The sequence below is a fragment of the Chaetodon trifascialis genome, chromosome 24, assembly GCF_039877785.1.
Source record: "Chaetodon trifascialis isolate fChaTrf1 chromosome 24, fChaTrf1.hap1, whole genome shotgun sequence".
Lineage (NCBI taxonomy): Eukaryota > Metazoa > Chordata > Actinopteri > Chaetodontiformes > Chaetodontidae > Chaetodon > Chaetodon trifascialis.
Window position 1 is genome coordinate 6,232,789 of NC_092079.1, and position 27,899 is coordinate 6,260,687.

The 27,899-nt window shown below is 45.0% G+C and overlaps 1 protein-coding gene across 1 annotated transcript; it reads right to left on the reverse strand.

The window, feature by feature from the left end:
- On the reverse strand, positions 1-27,807 carry nalf1a (NALCN channel auxiliary factor 1a). Its single transcript, XM_070957939.1, has 3 exons — positions 26,612-27,807; positions 5,459-5,630; positions 1-3,308 (listed from the first exon to the last, which is right to left on the reverse strand). Exons 1-3 carry the CDS (start codon positions 27,296-27,298, stop codon positions 3,010-3,012), a joined length of 1,158 nt encoding a protein of 385 aa, XP_070814040.1. The 5' UTR covers positions 27,299-27,807; the 3' UTR covers positions 1-3,009.
- Positions 27,808-27,899: the final 92 nt, after the last annotated feature.

Consider the following 27,899-nt stretch of genomic DNA (forward strand, 5'->3'; position numbering starts at 1 on the left):
CTATATTGCTCCATTGCCAGTATCTGCCTCACTGGGCGTACGCAGCAGAGAGGCACTCAAAGATCTGGGGCCTCATTTATCAAAACCAAACATAGAACAAAGTCTAAACGTGTGTGGAGGAGCTGTCTATGCAAACACGAAACACACTCCCAGCCTTCAGGCAGTTACTTTTTGTGGGCAAAAGGAGACATGCAGCATGGTGTGTGTTCCGGCATTGTTGCTGGTCTTATTTTAGTTTATATGCTCGACAGTGTTTACAATATTCAACTTGTTGTCAGGCAACTAGTCACGGTGAGCGAATGACTGCGAGTGATGAGGTGTGCACAGTACGCCTGGTGGAGTGGCATGTCTGCTGCTTTCATTGACACATCTGACCGTTTCTGTTGTCAGGCGTCGGAAGCAGCGTGAAATTCCATCACGGCTCATAAATCAACGCGGTATCAGACCAGTGTGTGTAATACAGCTGCAGGTCCACCGTGTCGGTGTCATGTTGTTGTTTTTTTACCTCGCCAAGGCATGAAAAGAACATGTCCTCATTCTGCACTCAAGTGAGCAATAATAGATGTGCAGCGTCTGCTTCCACTTTCAAAATAAAGCTTGCTGAGAAACACTTCAGGTGACAGTCACACTTTGGTTACACTAAGTCAGTGTTTCTCAACTCCGGTCCTCGGGCCCCCCTGCCCTGCATGTTTTAGATGTTTCCCTCCTCCACCACACCTGATTCAAATGATCAGCTCGTCATCAAGCTCTGCAGTGGCCTGATAACGAGCCGCTCGTTTGAATCAGGTGTGTTGGAGCAGAAAACCTCTAAAACATGCAGGGCAGGGGGGCCCGAGGACCAGGGTTGAGAAACACTGCACTAAGGGACCAAAACTACTTGGGTATCATGGTTTGGGTTGAAATAAGTACAATAGTTATGCGAGTTAAGTATTTTAGGTACAGCATTTGGTTTCACATGGGATACGAACCCCTGTCTCCTGAGTGAAAGTCCTGTGTCCCCCTCATTATCACCCCCTGCTGGTACTGCACCTTCATACGTGTGTACTCTTCATGCCCAGGCGAATCAAAACATAGCACTGACATGCTATCGTCTAGTAAATCAGTGGGTCTGTAACACGCTTTGGCGGGATACTGGGCTGCAACCAGCAGCCGTTACCAAGCTGCTGCGCTGCAGATAAAATCATTACTTTATGGTCACTACAACACGAACAAGAATGGGTGTGAGATCGGCTATATTGACATTTAGAATGTGTGATCACACAAACAGTTCGCAGACAGAGCGGAATGAATCCGTGCTCTTCTTTCCTGCCTCAGTGAGAAAATTATCTCTCTGAAAAAACATGTTTTAGTATTTTGATGTGAAAATCCACTCTTCCTCTAACACATCAAAATATTTAAAAATACTCATGTTGAAGTCAGGAGCAGTTACGTACACTTATCCAACATAATGTGATTTGTGTCAACTAGCTAAGGAGTGTGTGTGTGTGTGCTTGGATTTTTTTTTTGGAAAAAACATTTCTAAAAAAAGTGGTTGAGGTGTAATTTAGTCATTTAACCCTTATTCTCCTCCTTGATGTAACAAGATGGGTAAGGTAGGTGTAGGTAGAGGCCATGTAGCTCCCACGCTCCATCGCCTTGTATTTGATCCCATCTGTAGGTTTTAATTTAAATTTATTCTTTTAATGGATTCATTTCGCTCAGGGTTAGACTTGTTTCTGAATGAAAGCAGAAACACTGACAGTTTATCGATAATGCTTACACGGTTGACAGTAGAGTTGTTTGTGTGTTTGCAGCTCAGCTTCTCCGCCCGTGTACCACTGGGGTTTTGTTGGTACTCCTGGTCGGGACTGGTTCTAATGGTCCACACATTCTCAAGCACAAGAAGAAATGGGTAGATCGGATTCTGTGCATAGAAACGAGTGCAGGCACGGTTGATAAATGAGGCTCCTGGTGTTTTGGCATCACGCAACTATTCTCTAGTGTCCCTGGGTTGTCCCTGTAGTCTCATGTACGACAACTCTAAATACTCTCTGTGGCGTTAAGGCGAGCCACTGGGCTGCCCGTCTGCAACACCGACACTACCGTATGAGGTAAACTGAACACTTAAACAACCAGAGAACACCACTTCCTGTCTAGGAGCACTGCCTGGCGACTGAGCTCAGTGTGAACCCCTGCAACACCCCGTAAGCACACGCTGAGCCGTCACTACCTTTGCACTTCATCGCTCCTAACTTGCTCAATGGCCCAACAAGTTAGAAGAGAAAGCGAGCCAGTCTCAGAGCACTTAAGGTCCTAAAACATGTAGGCATGTACCGTCGTAAGGGGTTGACAATAAGTTCTAGGGGGACAAAATACAAGCTGAACATTAGAATATAGAAGAATCACATACATTTTGTTTTGAGCGAAACAAGACCCACATGAATGACGGATGAGCTGTTCCTGGCAGGCCCTCAAGCAGCATCACATACAAGGTAGTGAGACGATGCCTCGGAGGTGATGGAGAGTAGGAAATGGAACACGGTTGATATGTCAAAACATTCTGGCACCTGGAAAAAAAAATACAGCAAAAATCTAAAGGTAATGATGAGCGAGAGCGCACACTTCATCAGTGTCCGTTTTTCCTCTGACGAGCCATCCATACACACACCGAAAACGTCAGGGAGGGAGGGAGAGGGCGGAGGGGAGGGATGGAGGGAGGGAGAGGAGGGACAATATGCTAGAAAACATTTGGATGGAATAGAAACAATGAGTAGGTTTCAAGTGGCAAGAGGTCAGTTCTTTAGGGGGGTGGTTCACAAACATCTCGGTTCGGTCCATGTCCAGTCCCAGCACCCATAGCTCCAGTTAAAACCCTCCCACTTCCTGTGGTGGATGGTTCATCTGCGGCAGATTGTAGAGGCATTTCCAGCATGTCTCGCCAGATGTGTCCCTGGCAGCCATGACATTGTAAAAGCCATAATCCTCTCGAGCGACATCACTCTTTACAAGCACCAGATTCAACCCCAAGGTTCACTCCTCATTCGAAGCACTCTCCTCTGGCGAGAAAATGGCAGCCACGCCCACCAACGTAGAATTATGGGAGGCTGAAATGATGATGACAGTGTGTAGGAGGACGAGGGCCAGCAGGCAGATCTTCAGTCGCCCGCTGCACAGTCTCGGGTTGGCAGCGGAGGTGACCGAGGCCCCCTCGGGCTGGCAGGAAGAAGCAGTCCTTTTTAGTGTCCCGCCTGAAGGGTTGTCCATTTTGGAGTCCCATCGGACGTCGCAGCACTCCGCCTCACTGTCTGATAGATGATCTCCCAAGAGCCCTGAGAAAGAGATGACACATGAGAGAAATGCTGACTTTTCCCTGCTGCATACAATGTGTCTATTAATAACCACAGTCAAGGTGATTTAGTTTGCTGATACCAATAAAAAATAGCATAAAAAAAGAAATCTTAATGAAGCTGCCAATAAATGACGCTCGCACTCTGTAGCTCGGATTAACTACAGCTTTCAGTCTGTGTAGAGCAGAAAAGCGTGGACGTTAAAGTAAAGACTATGGAACATTTGATAAATAGCAAACACTGGCAAATACAATCACATCAGGGTGAAATTAGTGGAAGCAGAAAAGAGTATTCAGATCTATGAAATGACTCAGTGATGTCTGTTCTGTGTCTGTCAAAGGTTTGCTCACATAAGCTGCAGGTCATACCAGGCCGAGCAAGGCTGTGAGAAAGAGTGCATTTCGTTCACCTTTTAATTCTTTAAAACTTGACTTTAAAACTTGACTTGAAATCTTAAAGGACAGGTCCACAATTTTGCTCAGCTTGTCTTAAAACATCAGTGAGGTGCCCGTGTGAACAGTGCGGCAGTTTTTCCCTGCTGGAAGCATTCCTCCTGTTCGCATTGGCCATTAAAAAGTCATTTCCTCACATGCTTGCAATGTCAGTGATGGGGAAATGTGGAAAATGAATTGAGAAATTGTTCAATGCAGCAAATTAAATACGTGACAAACTAACGGTACTTCATGCTTAAAGTGATGCAAAATGACAGAAAAATTAAATAATTCCAAAAAGCGGATCTACTCATTGATTTGCAACATTCGGCACAACGCTCTATTACAATGGCAAAGTCTCACGACAAATTAGACTGACCTACTGTCTCATGATATAGATATATTAGAAATGAGTTGCTAATTTATGTCCAGAAAAGGCCAATGCCTTTGACGGTGGCGATGATCATCTCGTCAACACTGACCATCCTTTTGGACATCCTTCAGCTCTGTAGACCAATCACGAGGTCTCCAACTGTAACTGCGATCGAGACGCGGACACGGTGACCCTGAGCTGAACTCAAATTAAAGCCTGTGACCACACGCAGGGTGACGTTTCACTGTGTCGGTTGATGGCTCTGGAAGTGTTAACTTGCCAGCGTATGAGAGGAGCTGTCGCTGCACTCTGCCGCACAGGGAAAACCTCGCTCACCGAACGAAGGCAGGGGGAGAGAGCAGTCGAAGGATGCCGAGAACAGATCTAGGACTGGCTGATCTGACATGGATTAAGTTTATTTCTGGACTGAAAACTCATCAGGAATTGAGAGAAGAAATGACCAAAGTTCCGTATTGAGGACGTTAAAGGTTGCCACAATGGTAGACTAAATGTGTCTACCATGTACTGTCACATTAGAAGTGGCTTTAAAGTTAAAATAACAGTCCTGCCTCTCTCTAAACAAAAGTTTCGCAGATAAATGAAAGGCTAAACTTCAATTGTAATCGACAGCAGAAGCATTTGCAAATCTCTTTGCTAAGATGCAGACTATAGTACAGAAGGAAACAGCCTTTTTGGACCGCCCCGTTGCCACAATTCATTTTTCTACAGTACCTTAGCTCTGAAAAACTTAGTGACCTCACATAATTCCCAGCGCAGGTCCACCGAGCATCAACCTGAGCAGAGATCTCACCAGCCGGAATCAGTGAAAACACCAGTGTGGCTGCGCAGGGACTTTAAGATGACGCTGTGGTGCTCAGCTTGTCCAGATAACTCGTGCTGTTGACAAACAGCCAGTGCCTGGTCCTCTGAGACAGAGTCCTTGCTGAGTACTACTGTATAAACTGCAGTAAGCATTGAGAGACAGACCAAATTCAATTAATCAATGCATTGTTAAAATGTCCTTGTTTGTGCTCGGCTGTGCTCAAAAGCACCACTAGATGTCATCAGAAAGCCTTCAGAAAGGCCTTGCAGTTTTCCTGGAGGAACACCATCCAGTAAATAAGGAGATCCACACTGTGCACGAATTAATACTGCGCCTTCGTTTAGAAAATGCTATTCACCGACATAAATTAAATAATGAGGTTTTTCTCTGAGGCAGTAGAGAATGCAAGGCCACACAAACACCCACACATGCAAACATACAGTCCACTCTTCATCTGCTGCAGCCGTAAACAGGGAGAACCATCGGACAGCGAGCTGGTATTAACCTGTGCAGATGAAGCTGGGGCTGCCGCCATGGATCAGGTCGTCGTTATCGGGCAGGATGAACGGACAGCTTTGCTGGACCTCCAGGCAGTACTGGTGGCACGGTACCCTCTTCTGACAGGACTGCTGGGTGGTGGGGAAATACTGAGCGCACAGCCAGGGCTTATAGGCCGTCTGAGGAGGAGAGGGAAGAGGAGAAGGTGACATTAACAGATGCTGGTTCATGATCCACTTCAGGATTGGTGAAAGCAGTCTGGCTGTGCTGGGTCTTAGGCCTCTGTTAGTTGTAGATTTGTAAAAGAGTCATTTGTCCATTGGTTATCCAAACAGCTTGTTCTATAAAGTAATTTACCTGTGTACTTAATCCACTGAGCATCAGATACAAACACTTTTCCAAAATGGATTCCCAGCTCTTCATGCATTAATGAAAGCTCAGGAGAGAAGAGGCCAGTCTGCGAGCAGAGCCGGTTGGATATTGGATCAATCATACCGCAGAGCAATAGCCAATAGAAAGTAAACCATGCTGAAAACAGTGGAATGATTCGCTTTGTGCAGCAGTTTGAAGACGTACAACTTGTCACAGTAGCATTTGCAATAATAGAATCTAAAGGCACTTTAACACCAGACCATTTTCACAAATGTTGCTGAAACATTTTCTTTCAAACTAGTCGTACACCACACAGCTATGCAGTGGATTAGCAAAAGCCTCAGAAAGCCTTTTTTATTTAGTTTGGAAGTTTGTCAAGGTATAACAAAGCAATTCAAAACCAAGTGGCACCAAAGAACCTCATCAAATTCAAGTTGCAGTCATCCTCCGAGTGAAATTTGCTGTAGCTCACTGTGAGGCAGAATGTAATACAAAATGCACAGACTTTTGTGCATAAGGAGACAGATGGTGACATGTAATAGCCAAAGCCTCGGGCTTGGAAAGCTTAGCAAAACAAAATGAACCAAGGGCGAACCACAGTCTGGATTCATTCTCATTTTTAGCCTTTTCTTCATGTGCTTTTTACTGGGATTAACACCAGAGAAGGCAAATTACAGCAAAGAGCACAGTCGATCCACTGTACACAGACTTTAATCGGGTTTGTTTAGCCAAAATCTCCACCAGCCTGGCGGGAAGAAAGGTCATCAGAACTCTTTCTGATGAGCTACGTGCAAATACAGAGCAACAACCCAAACTTTGGATCAGACAGAACAACGTAAACATTTTATATGCCGGTCGATTGCATGAGTTCACCGGGTGTCTTTCGTTCAGCAGAGTGGCGCTAAGGCCGGCATGATGTTTAACATGTTCATTATCTTAGCTTGGTGTGGTAACATGCTAACTGTGGCTCATTGATGGGGCTACTAATTAACAAATGCTGCTAATTAGAACAAAGAGCGTAAGCTTAGCGCTAATTAGGCACATTGTGAGAGCTGCAATGCTAGCCGGCTAAAAGTCACCAATAACTAATTCATGTATGAGTTTAGCCTTCCTCCTGTTTCTGCACATGAAAGCATCCTCATCGATGCACCCACTTCTAATAACCGCGTAGTGGCAGTGAATGGAAACAAACATTTTCTTCATATTTGTGTAAAATTTGAGAGACTTTGTCAAATCCCATGGTGAACGCGTAGAGAACACACTGCGCGGACAGTTAATTATTTCCTGTGTTGTTTAACCACAGACGAACATCTATGGCAGCTATGGAGGGAGGATAGTTGACTATCAGCGTGGTTTTAAAGCGTCATGGGTGTTTGGTTAAATTACATCCAGGACCTCCACAAGGCTAAAAAGGTAAATCTGCCCCTCCACTAACCTCCCCTGCGTTTTCAAATGCAGAGAAATCAAATGGGTGTCTGATTTGTTTCCTGTTTAGACCGACATGCAAAGATAACAAACACTGCACAGGCAATTATAATAATCTGATTATGGTGATGAGAATGATAATGATGAGAACAGCGTGGACCCAAATGCTTTGGAAAATCAAATATATATTCCAGACACGTATGACTTCATGTTGATAGACTGTGCGTGTGGAAGGGTTAAATCCCCATACCTGTTTGCCAGGAAATACACTCATCCCTCAAAAAACAAAAAAGGTCAACACTGTGGATTGAGCGCCTTGATGGGAGATCTGTCTCAGATCTGATCTGTCTTTTAATGCGGGTTACGCTCATGGTGCAGGGTGAAAAACGCTTTTCTCTGGATATTCATGGTCATCCTAACTGTAGTGACTACACCTCTTTGTGTGTTAGACGGTAATTTGGATGAATCACGCCGACAGTTGAATTCCCGTGATCCTCTGCTTTTGGCAGGGGCTCTGCGTTGAGCAGAAAGTGGCTCCAGGCCAGGATCAAAATCCCTCAGATCATTGATTACATGCGTGTTTCAAGAGCTTGTTGTATTTTGTCGGAGCCGGAGGTGTTAAATCCATGACAGGATCTTCAGTGTGGTGGCTTCCTGTCTGCACAAATGGCGGCTGTTTAACTCGTGATGATTTCGCATAAATTCTTGCCAACGGTGAGATAATCCGTCTAGGGATGCTGCGGCTATCAAAAGAGAACCAAAACAATACGATCGCAGTCAGACAGGAAATCTGGGTCCTCCTGAAGATGTATGCTGGCAGTTGCCAAGGTAACGGCTTTTTCTGCTTTTCATTAGAGCTCAATGGGTACTGCCCCACTCTCTGTTGGTTTTCTGTTTGTGTGCACATGTTTAGGCGCGCACCCAGGCCCGTGCGCGTGTAAATGTGTGCGTGCGTGCGCCCAGCGTGAAAAGGGAAGCGTATGAGAGCAAATTGAGTTAGTCAGGAAGCAGGCCGGGAGTCTGATTTGATCAGTCTAATGTGTGATCAGTGTGAATGGGAACCTGGCACTCAAAAAGCCTCTGTCGCCATGCAGCTTAGTCCGCTTCAAACAATGTATTGAAGCACAGAGACGCAGACAGGAAAGACACCAAGCTGGCGACCGTTTTCACCAGGCCTTCGTGTCTGCAGCTGATTTCATCGCCATTTGTGCACGCAGCGCTTCACCCCAGCTTCAGGCGTTACATCGGCCGGTACTTCAAATTTGAAAGATCAACATAGAGAGATGCGATTCGAGATGTAAAATACGCCAATGAGGCATTCTCTGCCAGCGCTTACATGCACATCTTTTGAAGACTGGAAATAACATTTAAATATTAAGATTCAAACACTGACGCTTTGGCAGATAAGTGTCGGCGCAGCACTGGCATCTGTATTTCATCACAGTTATTACTATTATATAAGAGGCAGACTGTAGATCAAGTCATGGACGGCTTCTTCTTTTCTGTAGCATGCAGTCCTTCTCTGGGACCAGCTGCTGCACCAGCCAGAACACACTGTTAAGAACTTTACTTTAAATTACTCTTGGTTTGCAGTACACATTACTTTTTCCTTTATATTTTGTTAATTAACTTGAAACCTTGACATCTTTTTGCCTTGTAACATGTTAAGAAACCTCACACTTTCCTCCCGAGTCCAACCTAAACTAGAGCCGATGCGTCAAGGTGGTCTCAAATATTAAAGTGAAATTTGAATTCTCCTCACTTTTGTGGAAGTATCAACTGTGGTGGTGGTATTTCCACTCGGAAGGTAAAACTAGTTAGCCTTGCTTGAGTGGAAGCTGCTAGTGTTTCCACTCTGAAGGTAGAAGCTAGTTAGCAACTCAGTGTTGTGTTCATGACACATGAGAGGAGCTATAATGTTGTAGCTAGCATTAGCTGTCTGTCATGGAGCATGACCAGGAGTGTTTGAATCACAGGTGGGGCTAAGCAACGGCGACGTCAACTAAAAAACCGACACCATATTGAAATAATCAAAAGTTCATGCCACCTCAAGACAAGTGAATGTAATTTAAAATACAAATTTAACCAAGTAACTACACAAGTCAAAGTAAACATATATGCTGATGTCACAGCAAAAATGGATTTTAATTTCAGTTCAATTTAAAGGCTTCTAGTTTGTGTTTTCTCCCTGGCAAATATAATAATCGACAGGTTGGACAAATGTGCATCTTGTGCCTTGGGGGGGGGGGTTCTGCCTGTGTGCTGTCATGTAACATCAATCAATCTGGGAGCGAAAAACATTCTCAAATCGAATGTCGCCTCAGTGGGGAGTGTGCTCGTGTGTGTGGTGGCCCCTTTATTTCATAATGTACGGATATTGCACCAGCCGGTAGTGAGCTGTATTGCTGAGCTATTTTGCCGTGCATTGCAATATAAATTAGCAACTGCAGAGAGAGAAATGTCACGTTTATGATCTAATGCGATCGCCCTTGTTTGATACTACAAAGCATATCTCACTGCTCGGCTTCAGGGGGATCCGCAGCTCAGCTCACATGGATAACACACACCCCTGTGACTTTTCTGCTGTAAAAGCGAGTCAGTTTTGGTTATTCCACCGGCATCCAGCCGTTCACAGGCATCGAATGTCTCAGGCTGACAGCTCCTGTAAATCTGACATGCAAAGCAGCTCTTCCTCCATTCCGCTCTGCCCCGGCGCAGGGCTTCCCCTCACCGTTCCCATTCACATGCCAGTCATTCGACACAGCCAGGACTGTGGGAGAGCTCGTCTGCACACAAGAGGAACCACTGAGCAGCGGAGAAATATAAGTGCTCAGTATTTATTCCCTTGCAAAATTGCCACCACCGTGAGGCACCATCAAACTAAGATTACTCCTCAGCAGCGGCCCCAACATAAAATCACAGAAGAAACACTTTAAAAGAAGCACAACTCTCCTAATCTGCCGTTAAATGTGTTACAAAATAACTTCAATCGTTTGAAAAGATTCCAAATTTGAGTTTCTTTTTTGGAACAAATTACAGCAAAGCAAAAGTGGGGGAAATAATTGGAAATTGTCCTCGTCAGTGATGCTGATTACAGGGAGGACGCTTGTAGTGGGACGCATGAAACAACTACTTCACAGTATTCACTCACAAGATGCATTTGCAGTATTTAGCCCAAATGGATATTCTACCCAAGATTCATGTGCGTCCTGTGAGTGTTGGAGGGAATATTTAGAAATCTAAACTTCATGCCTTCTGGAATGGCCAGATGTTGACATAGAATATTAATAATAACTGCTTTAAAAGTAATTACAAGAAACTGAGAGCAAAAAATAAATACATTTTAAGCCAGCAAATGTCACAAAACCACAAATTTAGCCAATAGCAGTCTATCCCTGAGCTGCACTCTGTACACTGTACTCTCGATGGTTTAAGCTCCCAGGTACGTAAAAACTTCAACTCAACACGCCGCTAAGTATCAACAGTCTTTTTCTTCCCAGCAGGACGGTGTTGTCGCGCACACACAGCAGCTGTAAAGTGGAATGACAGAGACGGCTATAAAAAGCATATGAGTCAGCTGCAGAGTGAGATCCCAGTTAGAAGCTGAATGACACAGATCATTACCACTCGCACAAATCACGGCCCGTGTAGAACAGGAAGCAGCGATCACACTACCTGGACTATTTTCAGTCGCGTTTCTCCCTTTGATGAGAAGCTCATACTGAATATACTGAGTGTGCGAAATATTTAAAGCAGATTCCTGACGCTGATAACCCTCAAATTAGGACTTTTTTGAGGTGGAACTTCTGGGTCGCAAAAAACTGCGAGAGCATTTTCATATTTCTACACAAAACATGAAAGAAACCCCATCAGTCCTGACAAAATGTTGTTGACAGGACTTTGATGCACTCACAACTCAAATCTCAGTGGCCGCCTCTGGTCACTGACGCAACCCTGGGATAATCCAGCAGGACAGGGATGCACGCTGGAGTCTGTCTTCCTGCATTGATGTTGGTGCTTATTACATCCCATTCCCTGGCGATGTAACGAATCCAGGCGCTGCGTGTGTGCTTCTGGAAAATGGCACTCTGAGGCAGAGCGTTTTCATCAAATTAGATGGTTTGCAATTTCAGTGCAACCCTTGTTTGTATGTTCACCGTGTCATCTTCTACCAATGAGTGCTCTCTTAAAAAAACAAGGTCAAAGAGGGGCTGCGGTGGAGGACCACAAATTTGACTGAGCTTAAAATGAGTTTTCTTTTCTGAGTGACGTGGAAGGGGAGCTCGGTCTAACGTATAGTTCCTGCAAAAATGCCTCTGACACGAGCAGACTGTCTGAGCTAGCAAGCTGCTAAATATTTTTAGTTTAATTGCATTGTTAAGAATGAAAGCATATTTAAACTGATAATCCTTGATTTCATAAAATCAAACCCCACTGTTGTAACTATGTGCTATGTATTTACATTCTGGATACAGAGGTTAGTGGCGGAGTCCGCCACTGACATTACTTCACAGGAGTAATTGACAGGAAATGTTGTACTCCCGCATTACTCCCTGAGGGAAATGCAGGTGTGCTGAAGTGGAAAGCACATGCCTTGGCCAAAGTTGCACAATCCTGGAAATTTGCATTTTAATAATAATGCAAGAACAAGAACCTTTGCACACCTGTGGATCGGCAGGTGTGCAGGAGAGGGTCAACAAAACAGAACAGAAGACTCCTGCATGCTGTCCTCTTCACTCACAATTCGATGTTATTAAATATTAAATACCTCTGACGTGTGTCTGAGTCTTTTGTTCTATATTTTAAGAAAAAATACTGAGTCTGTGTGGAGAGAAAACAGTCGAAAAGTGGGGCCGACTGTGTGTTTACTATTAAATTAAATTTACAAAGACCATCTGTGATGGAATACCACCTTTTCTTGAATACATGCTACAAAAATTCACAAACAGCTTCAGACTTTTAAATGCACAATAATTTAGTCAAGTTGGGAGGTGTTTGTTTGCTCTTTGTATTTCCTTTGTGTATGAAATGTGCTTTTTTTATTCTCTTTTATTCTGTATCCTTCTTTACTGTCCTTTTGATCTTTCTGTGCCTCTCTTTTTATACTTTGCTGGCTGTAACAATTTAATTTCTCTGGCGTGGGATTAATAAAGTTTTATCTTATCTCCTATAAAAGTAAACTTGCCTTGCCTACAAAGAGAAGCAGTGGATTACACAGTATGCTTACAGTATAGTGTACACCAACCATGTAACCTCTTCAACAAGACTCTGAAACATCATAAGCATAAATAAAGAATGTTTTAACATATTTCAATTTTTTTTTAATAATGGAACAGTATCTGTGCTTCTAATTAAATAGAAAACACTTGTTTTTCACAAGCCCCCAAATATATCTTATTTTTTGTGAAATGGTTATAATACAGACGCTCCCCTGGCTCCACAGTGCTTAAGCTCAGTGTGTGTGACACTAAAGTGATTTTTCAAGCCAACATTTTGCTTCAAATCTCAGGTTTATGACACTAATTAGAACTCATTTATTTGTGCAAACGGCTGGGAATAAATTCTGCTGTCACATTTTCGCTTTGACGCACTTGCCCTTCATTTGAACCAATAGAAAGTTCAAATGTAGCTCAAATAGGCCTAAAAGCTGTCATTTAGTGAGTTACTGAACAACACCATATCATATGAACTTTAAGCAGCTAGCTGCCAGGTCTCAGCTGCACTGAGGACAGCGTCAATGTAAAGACTGAAACACAGTTTAGGCAGTCAGTAAGCATTCACTCATAGGTGATGCATGTTGTGCATGCGGCTTTGCATTAACCTGCTGAAGATTAACAACATGATGCAGATTGGCTTAAATCTGCAACCGAATGCAGTCATTTGAAAGACTTGCATGAAGAAAATGAAACCATACAGAGCAGGAATTATTGCAGAAATGTTGAAGTGTTGTACAGTTTCAGTCATAAAGCTTTGGTTTGTCCTTAAAATCTTCAGTAAGTGAGTAAGGCAGCATCAGATCCACTCGCAGCATGCAGGTGTACATTCTGATCTTGTGATGTTGATTAGTGATGAATCAATAGTATTGACAGGCTTCCAGAAAACCCTGAACCTTTTCACAGGAAATGCCCTGTACAGCATTATGGAGTGCCGGAGCATGAGGCCTGACCAGCCAGCTGGGTGGACATGAGGACCGGATGGCATCCATTTCCCTGAACCATGTTTTGTAGATCAGTTCTGAGAAAACATGGTCATGAATGTGTACGGCAGGATTTGTTTTCAGCGCGGTCGAACGCGCAGGTGCAGCAATGAATCGTTTCGATTACAAAACAGGTAGATCCAAGAACTGGCTTTCCATCTGCCGTGGGAAACAAACCCAATTGCCGGCAGATACGAGATTGTTTCCCGGGTTTGGTTTCATGTTGAGTAGATTAAGCCGTGCTCTGGTCGCAGGATCCCTGTTGGCTCAGTTCCAGCTCTGCAGCTCTCCTCTCCAAAGGTTTAAAGAATTCATTTTCAGCTGGATCAGAGCTCTGGGAGGCTGCTGAATGGGTCAGGGTGGCTCTGCTTTGTCTATCGATGCAGAGCCTGCTGACTGCAGGAGGCCAGACCAAAGCCCAGGACATATTGAGTGAACAGCCCCCCCACCCCACCCCCCCAGAGATGTCGCTCCACAATGAACACAGACAGATAAATGCTGAGTGGGTGCTTTGATGCTTTGACACACAAGAAGCGAAACAAACTGGACTGAGCTCTGCTGTACAGTTCAAGTTACACATGTTTCTAAGTGAGTCATAATACTATTATCAGCAGCCATTCATCCTCAATTTACATGAGTTTATCACCAGATTATACTCACGTAAACCTAAATCCAAACAGCACACCAGACCAGACCGACGCAGAGAAAAAAACAGATGCTTTTCTGATTGATTTGTGTTTGCAACGGTGTGTTTAGGTCATCCTCAGTTCAATGTCACATCAGTGGTCTTCTCTATAATAATTCATCACAACTATCATGACGTGAAGTAAAAGTACAGTACTGGAGTAAATGCACTTCGTTGCTTCCCACCAGTGATGAGGTTGTGCTTTATAAAATATCCTAAACATGTTACAAAGAACCTGTCTGTATTTGCAGTCCTCGCTGCTTTCACAGGCCCTGATTCAGGTCTCGTGCCGACCGTTTCGAAGCAACTGTTTGACATTTTGAGAGATTCGCTTAGTTGCTTTCATGCTGAGACTTCGATCGATACACTCTCACGACTGTACGTTAACTCTGAAGCTAGAGCTCAGAGTTGATTAGCTTCAGAGTTCAGAGCAGAGTTGATCAGCTTAGCATTAAGACTGAAAGCACGGCGACAAACTCCAAAAATACGCCCGGGGAGAAATAATTCCGTAACTCTCTGTAAAAATCAAGTCTTGAGGTTTGGCTCGTGGCTCCAGCTTCGTATTTAGAATACCGACATGAAAGTGAATAAGTGTCATTTCCCAAAATGTCAAACCGTGTGAAAACAAGCGCTGTGTCTCAATTCTATACTGCACTCTGATTGTACGTGATATGCACTTATTGTCCTGTTTCTTGCAGCGAGCACAAAACAAATCAACATTTTTTCAGCCCTTTCTGCTAAACTGGAATCGAACTGCGACTTCAGAATACCACTGCTGATTAAAGGAAAGGTCCACGATCTTTCAAGTCGATCTGAGCTGCAGTGGAGGGATCGTATCGCAAAGAGGGAATAATGTGCTGTAATAAAGACTGTGACTCTGACACCCACTTGATTCAGCTAACTGATCTGCTGAAGGTTCATATCAGCTTTGCCTGTTTGTTTCAAGGCCAAATGATTCCAGTTTAAACGTACATGAGCATCGCAGCTTTGTTGTAAGCAACCTTGAAAAAATGGGCAAACATGTTTCCCAAACATTTAAAGGCCCTGCACACCTACAGTAGCCACATATCTGATTCTGCTTATTTTAGCTGGTCAGACGTCTTCTCAGGTGTGCGTGGGCACATACAGACTGTGCTTGATTGGCATCTCCCAAGCGCTCCTGTTAGCTTTTTTACAGCTATTAGCTTTATTATTGTTATTAGCTGAAGGAATATGTGGACATCTCACAGGCCCCAGCAGAAATCACCTCCAGCAGTCAGCTGATTTCATTTTAAAGTCAGACGGTGTCATTTTTAAAAGAAGAAATAACACAATCTTCCTGTTACACATGAAGGTTGACAACTCATAAGGAGTTCAGTGCACTCTGGAGTTTTGTTGCTACAGCCTTAGTTGGTCTGGTATGTCCAGTAGCTCATGGTGGCTAATGTCAGCTAATGTTAGCAAGCTTCAGATAGATATTGCTGTTTACCTGACATTCTTATCTTTGGGAACAAGTTTATATTAAGTCAGTGTAATCTTTGTAAATATCCATTAACTCTTCTGGTGTCTTCAGAAAACAGCAAATTATAGGGGAGTCGCGTTGCTCATTATCACTTTTCAAGGTAAATACTGTAAATTGCCGTCAACGTCAGCCAAGTGTTGGCAGTAACGACAGCTAGGGAATGAGGAGGAATGGCCGCGCTGAGGGGGAGAGCGATCACAATATAGATTTATTAGCCTTAAAGGGAGGGAAAATGTCAATGTGTAATGGAGAAAGACGCATTTGGGCGTACTCTTTTCTGTCTTACCAAGAAAACCAGGCTAAGAGTTGCAGCCATGCTAGCAACTCCATAAGGCTGTGCGCAGGCGCAGCAACACAAAATGCTAATGCCAGCATGTGTTCCGATGCGATGCCATCACATCAAGGTTCCAGGGCCTGCAGTGTTGACATATTGACAAATATTCTACATGGATTGCTCCAAGGAACAGGCGTTTCTGGGTATCCTCCCATCCCTTGGTAGCAGAAGGTAGAAGGTGTGATTGCATTATCGTGTGTTTCCACATCATTTATTTATCAAAAAGCTCTAAGAAAAGTGAAAAAGTTGCTTACAGCTAACTCTCACACGCAATTCAGTTAGCAACAAATTAAATCAGGATTCATTAAACCTACTGATTGGAATAAAACCTGACTGCTATGTAGAGCTCTGGTATATTATACATCAGAGCTATCGGAGTGCAGGATTCACATACAAGGACAAAATGGAAGTTAAACAGCCAAGAGGCCTCCCTTTCCGCCCACAAGCTCCTGTGATGATACCCCGTCCCAGCTCTCCATCTCCCCAACCTCTGCAGTCAACATCATGGCCTTGAAAAACCGAACTCCTCGAGTCACGGTGACACATTGAGGCCGTTTCTGAGTGTAGAAATGAGCTACAGTCCAGGATTGAGCGTTCCTATTTAACATCTACTGTTATGAAAGAGCTGAACGCTGTTGAAGAGAGGGGCTCTCGGCGTAACAGCAGTGCAGCCCCTCAAAGCTCAGCAGAGAAGCTCTCAACTCAGGTGGCCACTTGGCAGATCAGATGTGAGGGTTTGGAGGAGAGGTCACGCGGGAGCAACATCAGGACCGTGGGTGTAGCAGGTGGCTCTGGTAATTGTTTGACATCCTCTGTCTCTTCTCTACTCACGCTAAATGGAGCAGCTCTCTTAGACAGATCGCTGCTGAGTATGGACCCCTTTAACCAGACAAGAGCACTGATAATGGACCATTCTGCAAAACATTTTCACTTTCTATAATATCTGTGCAATATATGATTTGGTTAGAGTTAGACAAAAGCTATAGCATATAAACTACTGTTAATGTATGGTTAGTGTTAATGCACAGCCAGTCCTGTAACCCCGCATCACACACAACGCCTCCGTCAGTTGTTTCAGCCGCCTTCCCAATAACATCTGGACTCGTGCCTGATTGTGAAATAAGACATGCTGTGATTGGTCGGGGCCGTACGTGTTGTCTTGCCTGTCACCCGACCAAGACATGGCAAGATTTCATGGCATTATGATCGTTAAATCTGGCAGGGTGACCATCATCAAAGACAACAATATTGTCTATTCTTATCCTGTCTTAAAACACTGCTGGTGAGGGAAAGATTGTAATTTCAGTTAATAATGAAAATGCATCTTGCATGAGAGTCTGACATGTTACCTCCACACCCTTAATCCCAGCCTCGATGAGTAAAGGCTGCACTACTTCCTGCTTTCTCCCCCGAGGGGTCGAGGAGAGAAGACCAACCTTTAAATCCAGGTGCAAAAAATGATTCAATTAAAAGCAGACATTTTTCAAGGGAAACCACACAAAGAGACTATTACTATTATTACCTGATCTGAACATCAGCCAGTTAGCATTATCACTGTGAGCATGTTAGCATGCTGACGGTCAGGTAAGGCAAATTTCACTATACCGTCCTGCTAAGTATCCCAGAAAGGCCAATTTAGCATTATCATTTTGCTGACAGTGCAGCTACACTGTACAATATGGTATTTCAGACACAGCAAAGGTTTTGGTTTGGTTCCAACAACGTTGTCTCTCTACTGCAAGTCTCACATGAAGGACACAACAAAGCCTCCTTTCACTCCTCCAGTAAACTGCATGTTCACTGCGTTCTATTACAACATCATAGTCTCGCTAGAAAGAATCTGCTCTTTAATCACTGCGTTTGTTTATGATGCGCTTTCTCTGCAGACTCGCCTTCTGCACCACCAGTTGTTCTTTTTGTTGTCAGTGTTTCCTATGCTTGCGCAGACTTACCTTAACTTAAAAACTAGCAGATCTGAGTTCAGCTTGGAGGAATAACGTAGCTCACTGCATGTGTTTCTTCACAATTACACTGACTGAGTGATGCATTGCAGGTCAAATTACCGTGATGTTCATGACTGGTTGAGAAGAAGAAGAATTCATCATTGGTGATAAATTACATGTTTGCTGGCACTTTCTTTTAATATCACCCCGGCTAATCTCAGATGGAATAATGATACACTGCAGATCAAAAGTCTGAATGAATCCAAAACACCATCAAGAGTCTCCAGCTGGTTTTTACACTTGCACAACAATAAGCGCTGTGTGTGTGTATGTACAGCCTGATCTCATTCTTCTGTGCCACAGAGCTCCATTGTTATCAAAAACTATTAAAAACACATCAATGAGCCACTCTATTGCACTGGCTGACATGTCCCTTCATTACCATGAACACACACTGTAGTTTATTTTGAATCAATCCCACTTCCACCGTCCTGCTCCAACAAATACTCAGTTACTTAGTTACAGACTAAACTAAAACATCCAGTACAGAGGGGAGCTTAACAATGACTTTCTGAATGTCTTAATCATTCAAAACTACACTTGAAATATCAAATCTGAATCATGAGGTCCAGCTGAAAGGGGAAGGGAACAACAACTTAACAAGGATCATTCAATTCAACTGAAATTTGGCAAATTCTCTCCGCTGACCAATAAGAAACTGCCCTGACAGCACTGACCTTTGACTGAACCAAGAGCTGGAGCGTCCAAACTGGAGGACGCTTTCGAAGCTGTGTTGAACCGCTCACGGCTCCCCTCTTTTTACTGAATGAAATGACCCTGAGAGCAAAATGCCAGGGGGAGGAAAGGGCCCAATATGGACAAAAGAGAAAGAAGCCTGGAGAGCAGCATTTCCCCAGCTTACTCGAGCGTTAGCCTTTAGCTTTGTTATCTACAGTCGTTTACCAAGCAGCCCCACGAGTAGTCCTCCTGTCACATGCTCAAAGTACCGCTCTGATGTCAGTGGACCTTAACTTTGAGGCTACAGTTTGTTGACTTTTCTATCATATGTCCTGTCCTGTTGTTGTAGACGTCAGAGCAGAGGAGGAAGATGATGTCTTCTGTCGCTGCAGGTAATAAACAGGTTCAATTAGGTTTTACAGAATCCTGGTGTGGTGGCTTTTTAATACGCTAAAAACCAAATACCGTCATATAAAATCGCAGGTTGACTGTCATGCTGTGCATCAACGCATTGCATGAGACGGCAGTGTGCATCATGCATGAAGCAATTTAATGGAAAGAACTATAAGTGTGGAGCGGCTGCAGTGCGTTCTCATAAACAAAACTCGTGTCCAGTGGCTGACAATTCATTTAACAGGACAAACATCATCCTCAATCATCCTAATGGGCCACACGGAGCTTAACAGCGATTCAAACTTAACCTTTTACCTAGTCCACTGTATACATGCGGAGCTGGTCTGAAAAAGCTTTTAGAAAGGGCGCATGAAGAGAGGAGTACCTTGCTGGGGAATAAGTCAGATAATCCCATTAGAGGCAAGTGCAGGGGAATTTAGATGTGATCATCTGACGGTAGCACACAGGATATTTGAGTTACCAAGTCATCAGTTTTCATATCTGACACCTCTAGCTGTGGACGATGCTGCTGAGTTCCTCCCTGAACAAGGGCACAATGCTCCTGCATTCCCTACTTTAGTTAAATGCTTAAACTCAATACAGCATGCAGAGGCTGGGATATGCATTCAGGCTTATATCTGTCCCTGTAAAAATAATCCATTCAAATACCTATACAGACAATAGCACTGTTAGACTAATTGATGTCAAGCCCATAAATGAATGGAGGTATTAGTGTGACCCTTAGGTGTTTCATAGGGAAAAAAAACCAACATCCCGCTGCAACATCTTCATTTTCGCGCAATTACGAAGCCAAAGTAATGAATGTTTTTACTATGATTAAATTCTGGTTGTGCCGTTATTGCATAAACAGGAGAACAGCTTGGCAACTAAATGCAGTTCATCTCCAGAGAGGATATAGTTTTTAGGATGCAAAAAAGGGACAGAAGATCAGCTTGAGAGTATGTAACCGTTAGATCGTTGAGGCTTTGAAGGGAGCCTCTAAAAGTCTTGAAGTGGGCTTCAGACTTCACATTTTAACAGGTGGCCTGCATCACGAAGTTGAGGGTGTTTTGAAAGATCTAGCAGTTTCCCAGGCGGGGGTCTCGAACAAAAGAGACCACTTAGATACATTATGGCCAATCTCAGAACCCAGTGGCTATCATCTGATGCAGATTTAGCCTCTGGGAGTCAGGACTGTGGCGTGTTCGGCAGACATCCAGGCCAAGACTTTCTCCTCAGCCATTGTTTACAGTCCGATTAGCAATTCGAGAGGAAAAGTCAAGAGATCACCAGCATGTCAGTCTGGTTAAAACGCTGCTAGCCAAAGCTCAAAACGCTCTTTAGATGTGTGGTGTTGTCACATAACAGAGAAAATCTAGTTTCCGAAATGGAATCATTCCTGTACACACTGCTGACAGTCTTCACCTTTCATTGACAATATTCTGAACCTGGAAGAGGCTTCTTAACAACGTCAAACAGGTCAAAAAAAGAAGTCACCCAAGCACAAACTCAGTAATCTATCATGGATGACTTTGGTGTAATCGCTATATTTTTTCATTATTATGGGTGACTGTTGTTGGTTGTTTTATGAGTCCAGTTATTTGTTTGCTCTTTATGCTTGGCTTACACTGCATTTTCCCGGTCTTATTGATACAGTGCGATTTTAATCAACATTTTTTCTTGTTGTGTTAATGAGGATGACCAGTGACCACTTTGTGAAAGCTGATAGAGATCCATCAAAGAAAAAAGAGTTACTGCATGTCAGTGAAATTGCTTCACATGTCACCTATAATGAAAATGCCACGGAGGTTAAATGAGGCCTATTAATGGGGTAACCCCACTTTAACCCCCTTTTGCCGGAGGAAGTTTCCCTCCCTCCTCCAGCCCTGCTGTTATCTCATGTGATCCACTCCGCTCTCTGTACAGTTAAAACAATATGGAAGCTCTGCCGTGCACTGCAGCAGCTGGCCTCCCCTCTCTCCTCCCTGCCTCATTGGCATGCTGCTCAGGGATATGCCCATTCATAAAAGGCCTGTCGTGTAGTGGGCCAGGCATCTTGAGGGGATAAAACCCTCTCCAAGGTCAGCATTCACAGCCGCTGCAGGGAGGCACAATGACAGAAATCCCACGTGAGCGCTTCCGTTTGCAGCTCCTGTGCAGGTGACAGGTGAACAATGCAATGATGCGCTGCAACAATCTGTCATTCATGAATGACACACACACACACACACACACACACACACACACACACACACACACACACACACACACACACACACACACACACACACACACACACACAGAGTGCCGGCCAATATGAATCATGAATAAAAAGCTCACAAAGGCAGCAATTAAAAGAGGCACGGGTGATCACAGGATATTCACGCAGATGAGATAAACCACATTAAGACTGTAATATAGCTGATAGATTTGGGGATGAGAAAGTCTCTGTGTCTATGTGTTGTTGTCAAATAGGTGGATTAAGCAAGGGAGCAAATGGAAACGACTTCCGCACAGTGCTCATAATCACCTCTGGTTTGATGTATTGACACAAAACACTGAAACACTGGATGGCAGCATATTGTTTAAAGGACCAGTGTGGAAGAATCAGGAGGCTCTATTGGCAACATGTGGCAGAAGTTATATTTTTTCATTTGTGTATTATCACTTTAAATTAAGGATCGTTGTGTATTTGTTACCTTACAATGAGATCTTTGTATCTGCATAGGGAGTGGCTCATGTTCCACAGAGGCACCCGCCATATTTCTACAGTAGCCCAGAAGAGACAGCAGTTACAGAGAAGCTTTAGCAAGTTTCTGGCAACTTTGTGAATGTACTATAAACTGCTAGACACTCCGCTATGTTCACTGGCCAGTTGCTAATTTTGTCTGTCTGCCATTTGGTGCTGGGCAGGTAGTGTACAAAGGTTTTCAGCAGAGCTGCTGCGGCCAAAAACTGGTGCTCATGAAAGCAGTGAGAGTGAACCAAAACAGTAAAGTTTCAGGTCATAGCAGTGGGAACAGGTACAACACCTACTATTTTCACCATCAGAATTTAGCACGTTAGCAAGCCAACGCCTGCTGATCACAACTCAACACAGTTATCGCTGAGGCTGATGGGAATGTCATTTTTTTGTATTCAACTTGTAATTTTGCCTTGATAGCGCTTGAGGAAAGTCGTGTGTGTGTGTGTGTGTGTGTGTGTGTGTGTGTGTGTGTGTGTGTGTCTAATGGCACGACAATCCATTCAGTGGTTGTTGAGATACTTCAGTCTATACCAGGCTGCTTGCTAAAAATGAGATTTTGTTGAAAGGAAAGATTTGTTCTTCCGAACCTGCCCCAAACCCTAAGAGGAAAACACATTACTTCACACGGCTCCATCTGTGTTGAGACTTCGTTTCAGGGCCCCCGTCTGAGAACTGATATCCTTGTTGTTACACATCATTTACTACAGAATTGCATAACTGCCCATATCGTAGATAGGGAAATAACAGATGAACCGAGTGCCACCTTAACACTGGTCCACCCAAACTAAGACACACGCACACACACACACTCCCAGGTCTTATGGCACAATCAAACAAGTTCAGATAGTAACATGATGTCTTCACTGAGCTCAGGCGCTGCCCTATTTTGGTCAGAGGAGCTGCCCACTATCAAATGAAGGACAAGTGAAAGCGGAGGGCTCGGCGCAAATCAATAGGGATCAACCTCTTGGTATTGCTGCCACCCGTCCCTCTGGCTCAAAAAGAGCTCAGATCAATGCAGATGTGTGCGGTTGACAAGGATCTAAAGAGGGAGCACGCTGTGGACGCTGTCCTCTTTTCCACTTGCACACAACACCGGCTAAGATTAGACATCCAATTGGACCTGGAGGGCGGGGGAGGAGCCGGATTTGTGCATAGACTTGTCAGTGATTGTGTTCTGAAATGATTTTACATCACAGCAGTGGTAGTAAAAGCAGAAGAAGGAGCAGGATTGGTCGTAGCAGAACTAGGAGCAGAGGTCGCAGAGGGTCAAAGAGGTAGAGGCCATAAGAGGAGTTTTATCAGAAGCTGACAGAGTTCAGTTTTGGAGACTCCATGATTACTGGGCCAGGTGCTGCGAGTTGTGTCTTTCAAGCTCACATATGAGTGAAACTACTGGGGAGGAACAAACTTGTCAAACTTGTCATTTTCCATGTGTTTATGTGGAAAAATTGCAGATGCTTTTGTCTCATGTTGTGATCCCGTCTGGTGGGAACTGAGACGTTTCCTACGTGGACAGATCCAAAAGGAAAAGTCCGCATGCTCTTCATTTCTGGCATGAGACCCTCACAAACCTCACGTTCTGTGTTACGTCCCTCACCAGGGCTGGATTAACCCTCTGAAAAATGAGCTGAGGGCCTGCATTGACCTCTCTGAATATTGTTGGTTTGTAATTTGTTGCAGCATAGCTTGGTTCATTCATTTAAAACTGGATTTTACCTTGAGATCAAATTATTAAAAGATCATTATTAAAAGTTTAAGAGGTAATCTGCTTCAACAGTTAAACCTGATTCAAAGCAGTGAGCAGAGCACGGACGACAAACAAAATACAGAAATCTCACACGTGAAATAACCAAAGCAGCTGACTGAGAAATGAGCTTTAAGAGCCTTTAAATGTTAACGTTTGCTAGTTTTCTCGCTATTCTATACAGAGCCTGACCAAAACTTGATTTTTAAGGGCAATAATGTTTAAAATAGTCAGTAGTTGCAGCCCTAATTATGTTCCCTCCTCTAATTATCTGGTTGTTTTTCAGTGTCCTATCGCTGAAATGTGTGGCATAGCAGGTTGGAAGGCCTACACCAAATAATAATGTGATAACAGTGTGGAGCCTTCGCTGGCTAACAGCTGCTATGCTGCAGACATGCTTTTTGAGAAGCCAGGTTTGTTTTGGCTTCATCCTTTCTTGTGAAACTACTAGCGAGCCTGACATTTCGGTTCATACTCGGGATGGAAAAAAAAAAAAGCCACTTTAGAGTCAGCATTAGTGCGTCGGCCCAGGTTTAAACGTTTCGAGCCCGGCCCCGCTGCCGAGATGAATGGTGGGTTTTCACGGAGTCAGATGATGGAGAATCCCATTGTGAGGAACAGCACACTGGCCGTGCCCCCTGTGTGATGTTTCACCTCAGGCTAGAGGAATCAAAGCACCACCTGCGGACCACAGGAGCCACTCCTGCACAACAAACGCTACTCTCCATGTCAAACACCCTCACTTGAAATGTCAGAGATCTTCCTCTGGCTTTGGACGACCAAACACTCACTACACCTGCCTCCGCTGTTCCCCTGCACGTTGAAATGACACACAGTGGCAGGGATCTATTTAATGTTAATGTTTTCACACTTACCAGGTCAGTGTACGCTATAATCTTACCACATTTACACAGACGCCATATACATCCTTCTGAGCCGGCACACGCGTTGCACTGCCTGGCTTCTCCAGGGCAGGTATCCATTAACTCAACGAGAGCTCAGCATTATCGTTTGAGTCACGCTGCTCTTTCCGTAAGGCTGTCGATCAAAAATACAGGCTCGATCAAACCTATAATCACAAAGGTGATGGAGAAGGGTCATTGTTAAAGAAATTAGCACCTTGGCTAAATAACCGTTTTCTCTCCGAGTGCCAAGAGGTGAGCTCAGGGAACGGGGGAAACAACAGTCTGAGTCTGGCAGCGGGGAAAACATGAAATTGCGCGGAGGCCTTCAGTTCAGCGGAGGAAAAGAAACAATGTCACACACGGAGGCTTGAGTGTGCGGCAGAGCAGGGGCATCTTCAGTTAACATCAGCGGGAGCATTCCTTGACGGCCGGTGCTTAATGGCAAGGCCGGGTACCGGTTTAGAGCAATCAGAGATGGGATGTGAAGCTTCTAGAGATGAAATATCAGAGCTAAAGTTCCAACAATGAATTCATTTTAATGCTAGCTGAGTATTTTCTTTGCTAACTGTTAGGCGATAAAATGTCCAAAAATGAGTGAGAAAGGAGCGATGACAAGTTCCCAGAGCCCAAGGTGATGTCTTCTAATGTCCAAAAGTCCAAAACTCAGACATATTCAGTTTACAGTGATATAAATGAAAGACGGAGAAAAGCAGCAAAATGCAGAGAATGTTTTGGCATTTTTCATTCGTTCCTTAATACTAAAGTAAATTATTTGTCAGATAAAGGACAAAGGACACTATCTCAACTTGGCAGATACATCCTTCAGATTGACTGTGTAACACAGCTTTAAATATCATCAGATATACGACTGTAAACCCCAATTTCATGTTAGGGCATGTCATAAATTAAAGTGCAGCAGTCTCCACCTCCCTCTGGCACACAAAGAAAGTGTCTGAGTGTTCAAATAAATAAGAAGAGGAGGTCTACAACCCCATGAATACTGCATTTATCTTGCCTAAAAAGGCTGTGTTGTCTTTGCCAGAATTAAGTCATCCAACAGCAGAATGTAAAAGACACACACACACAAACACACACACAAGGCATTGTTAGTCTTTGCGTTTCCCCTCCTCTAAATGTAAGCTAGCCGTGCAAACTAAGCGCGGCTCACATGCATGTGGGTCTATCTGAAAGCACTGATTTGAATAAGGAGGCAGATGGCCTTATTAGATTCGCGTTCTTGACGCCTATGCGTGTGTCTCTGCCGCTGGTTGGCTGAATGGAGGCCATCTGGGATTGGCCAGGGCTTCTGTGAATGGAGCTGGGGAGCGCCATTCAGCACCGCGGACAGCTCCGCGGCAGCGCGGCGCCGTGCGCGGAGCTGTCCGCGGTGCTGAACGCAGCCTCTCCGGCTCAGCGTGCTGACAGCGGCGGCTCTGACCGAGGCCCCTCCGCGTTTCCCGGACACCCACTACAGCCCACTCAGACCCACCTTGGGCCGTTCTAAGCTGGTAAACAGTGCACGGCAATCAAACAGCGAGCCCGGGCCTGGCTGCAGCGAGGCCTACGTGCGGGCCTGGTACTGAGCAAACACGAAAAAAAGCCTTTCGCCACGTTAGGCAGGGAAACCACCTCTTGACTCTAATGAAACGCTCTCGATATGGAGTGCGCGGCCATGATGACCACCTGGCGGACTGCGACAACACACACAACACACACGGGCTCCCAGAGTTGTTTGCATGTGGCAGCAGCCTCCTTCCTGCTCCTTCAAATGTTATCCACGGGCGACAGTGCACTTCTAACAGCCCTACGTGCGTTAACGACGGCTGATCATGTGGATTGTGAGCTAAAGAAGCGCCGGGTGGTCTTCAATGTCAAAGAACAGAGTGTGGACTCAAAAGGGGATGCTGGAGAAAAAAAAAAAAACACGAGCAGGGCCTCCATCTGCACATTAGCATGGGGCCTAAACACAATGAGGAGATGAATGAACATGAGGCCCGGAGCCGGGAGTCTCCTTGAATCTGTCATCCGTCTCCATGGCGACAGGAAGAGGAGGAGGAGGACCAAACTGGCATCTATCCGGGCCCAAATCAACAGATGGCCACCACATCACCCCCACCCCCCCACCCCAAAACCAAAACACCCCCCACACCCGCCCCCTTCCTTTTTGCATCCTACCTTGCACTGCTCCATGCACGTCCTCACTGAATATGCCCCCGGCTCATATTTCTGAGTCAGGAGCTCAAAGTCCTCGTATTTCTCCTGGGCGTGCTGGTCGTAGCGCTGGTACGCCTGGACGCACAGGCTGCATCTGGTGGTGTCGCCATCGCCGAGCACGTCGAGGCTGCAGTTCAAATTGTCCGGACTTGTCGATCCGTAAAACAAATCCAGCAGAGAGTAGGAATTACAAAAGGAAAGGTACAAATCGCTCATATTTACAGCCCGCGTCTCCTCTTTGTCGGAAAGGCCCCCGCACAAATGGTCGGCATCTGCGAAAGCAAAGCAGTTTTTAGATAAACTATCCTGGTGGCAAGTTTCAAGCCGCCACAAATGTTTGGTAGAGTTTCCTATAAAAATAGCATCTGGGTTTCCTCTGAGGCTGCTGTGTGCTGAGTGGGTCTGGGGTGAGAGGAGGTGGGAGGATGCGAACTTGACCCGGGTCCGGGCCAGTTTGGCCTCGGCGCAGAACCACAGGTGATCAGAGAGGAGGATGGTTAAGAACAAGAGGGATGCCAAGGACAGTCGCCATCTCTGCGCCCTCTCTGAGTCGGTGAATGGCTTTTGGTTGTCGCGGGGGGGCTCTAGCCAGATTTGGAAGCCGTCGTCATCTTCTTGCTGCCAACACGTCCCAGCACCCCTGGTCATATTTTGGGAACCGGCCGACTCCACCGTGGGGGCTCCTCTGCCGCAACAGTCATTGACGTGGGGTCCGCTTCGCGTTTTCCTCCCCTCAAGTGTCAGGTGGTGGGTTGTCCCGGCTTGCTTTTGCGATCAGCGGTACATCCCATTAAAATGAGCGTGGGCCGGATGGCAAATTAGACGCTGGCGACCACGGGCCGCATCCTCCATGGCTGACCGGTGAAGCCGCTGTCCTCCCGTCCGCCCTGAGCTCCGCGCCGCGCCGCTCCGCTCCTCTACGCAGCCTCGACTCCGTTTTTAGAAACACTCACCGACGCGTTTACGTTTTCCCCGGCCTCGGTCGTGCAGGGACAAGGGCGCTATCCTCTTCCAACATGGCGAAGGTGTCTGCCTTTGTGTCGGCGGATGGGCCTACAGCCTGTAACAGACCTCTTTTCTTTTTCAAGCCCTCACCGTCTTCATTTCGCTGCCGTTGTCAAGTTGCCGCCATGTTCGCCAAGAGACGGTGTGTGTTTGCAGGAAGCTGCGTCAAGTCAGGAGCGTTAACCAGCGAACATTTCCGATTGCAACATTCAAAATAAAGGTCACAAGCTGACTTGCGTTGAGT

Coding starts and splice junctions, on each gene's coding strand:
- nalf1a (XM_070957939.1), bottom strand. CDS start 27,298: ATGACCAGGGGTGCTGGGACGTGTTGGCAGCAAGAAGATGACGACGGC. Junction 5,631..26,611: donor CGTGCATGGAGCAGTGCAAG/GTAGGATGCAAA, acceptor TCTCCTCCTCAG/ACGGCCTATAAGCCCTGGCT. Junction 3,309..5,458: donor CCCCAGCTTCATCTGCACAG/GTTAATACCAGC, acceptor TCTCTTTCTCAG/GGCTCTTGGGAGATCATCTA.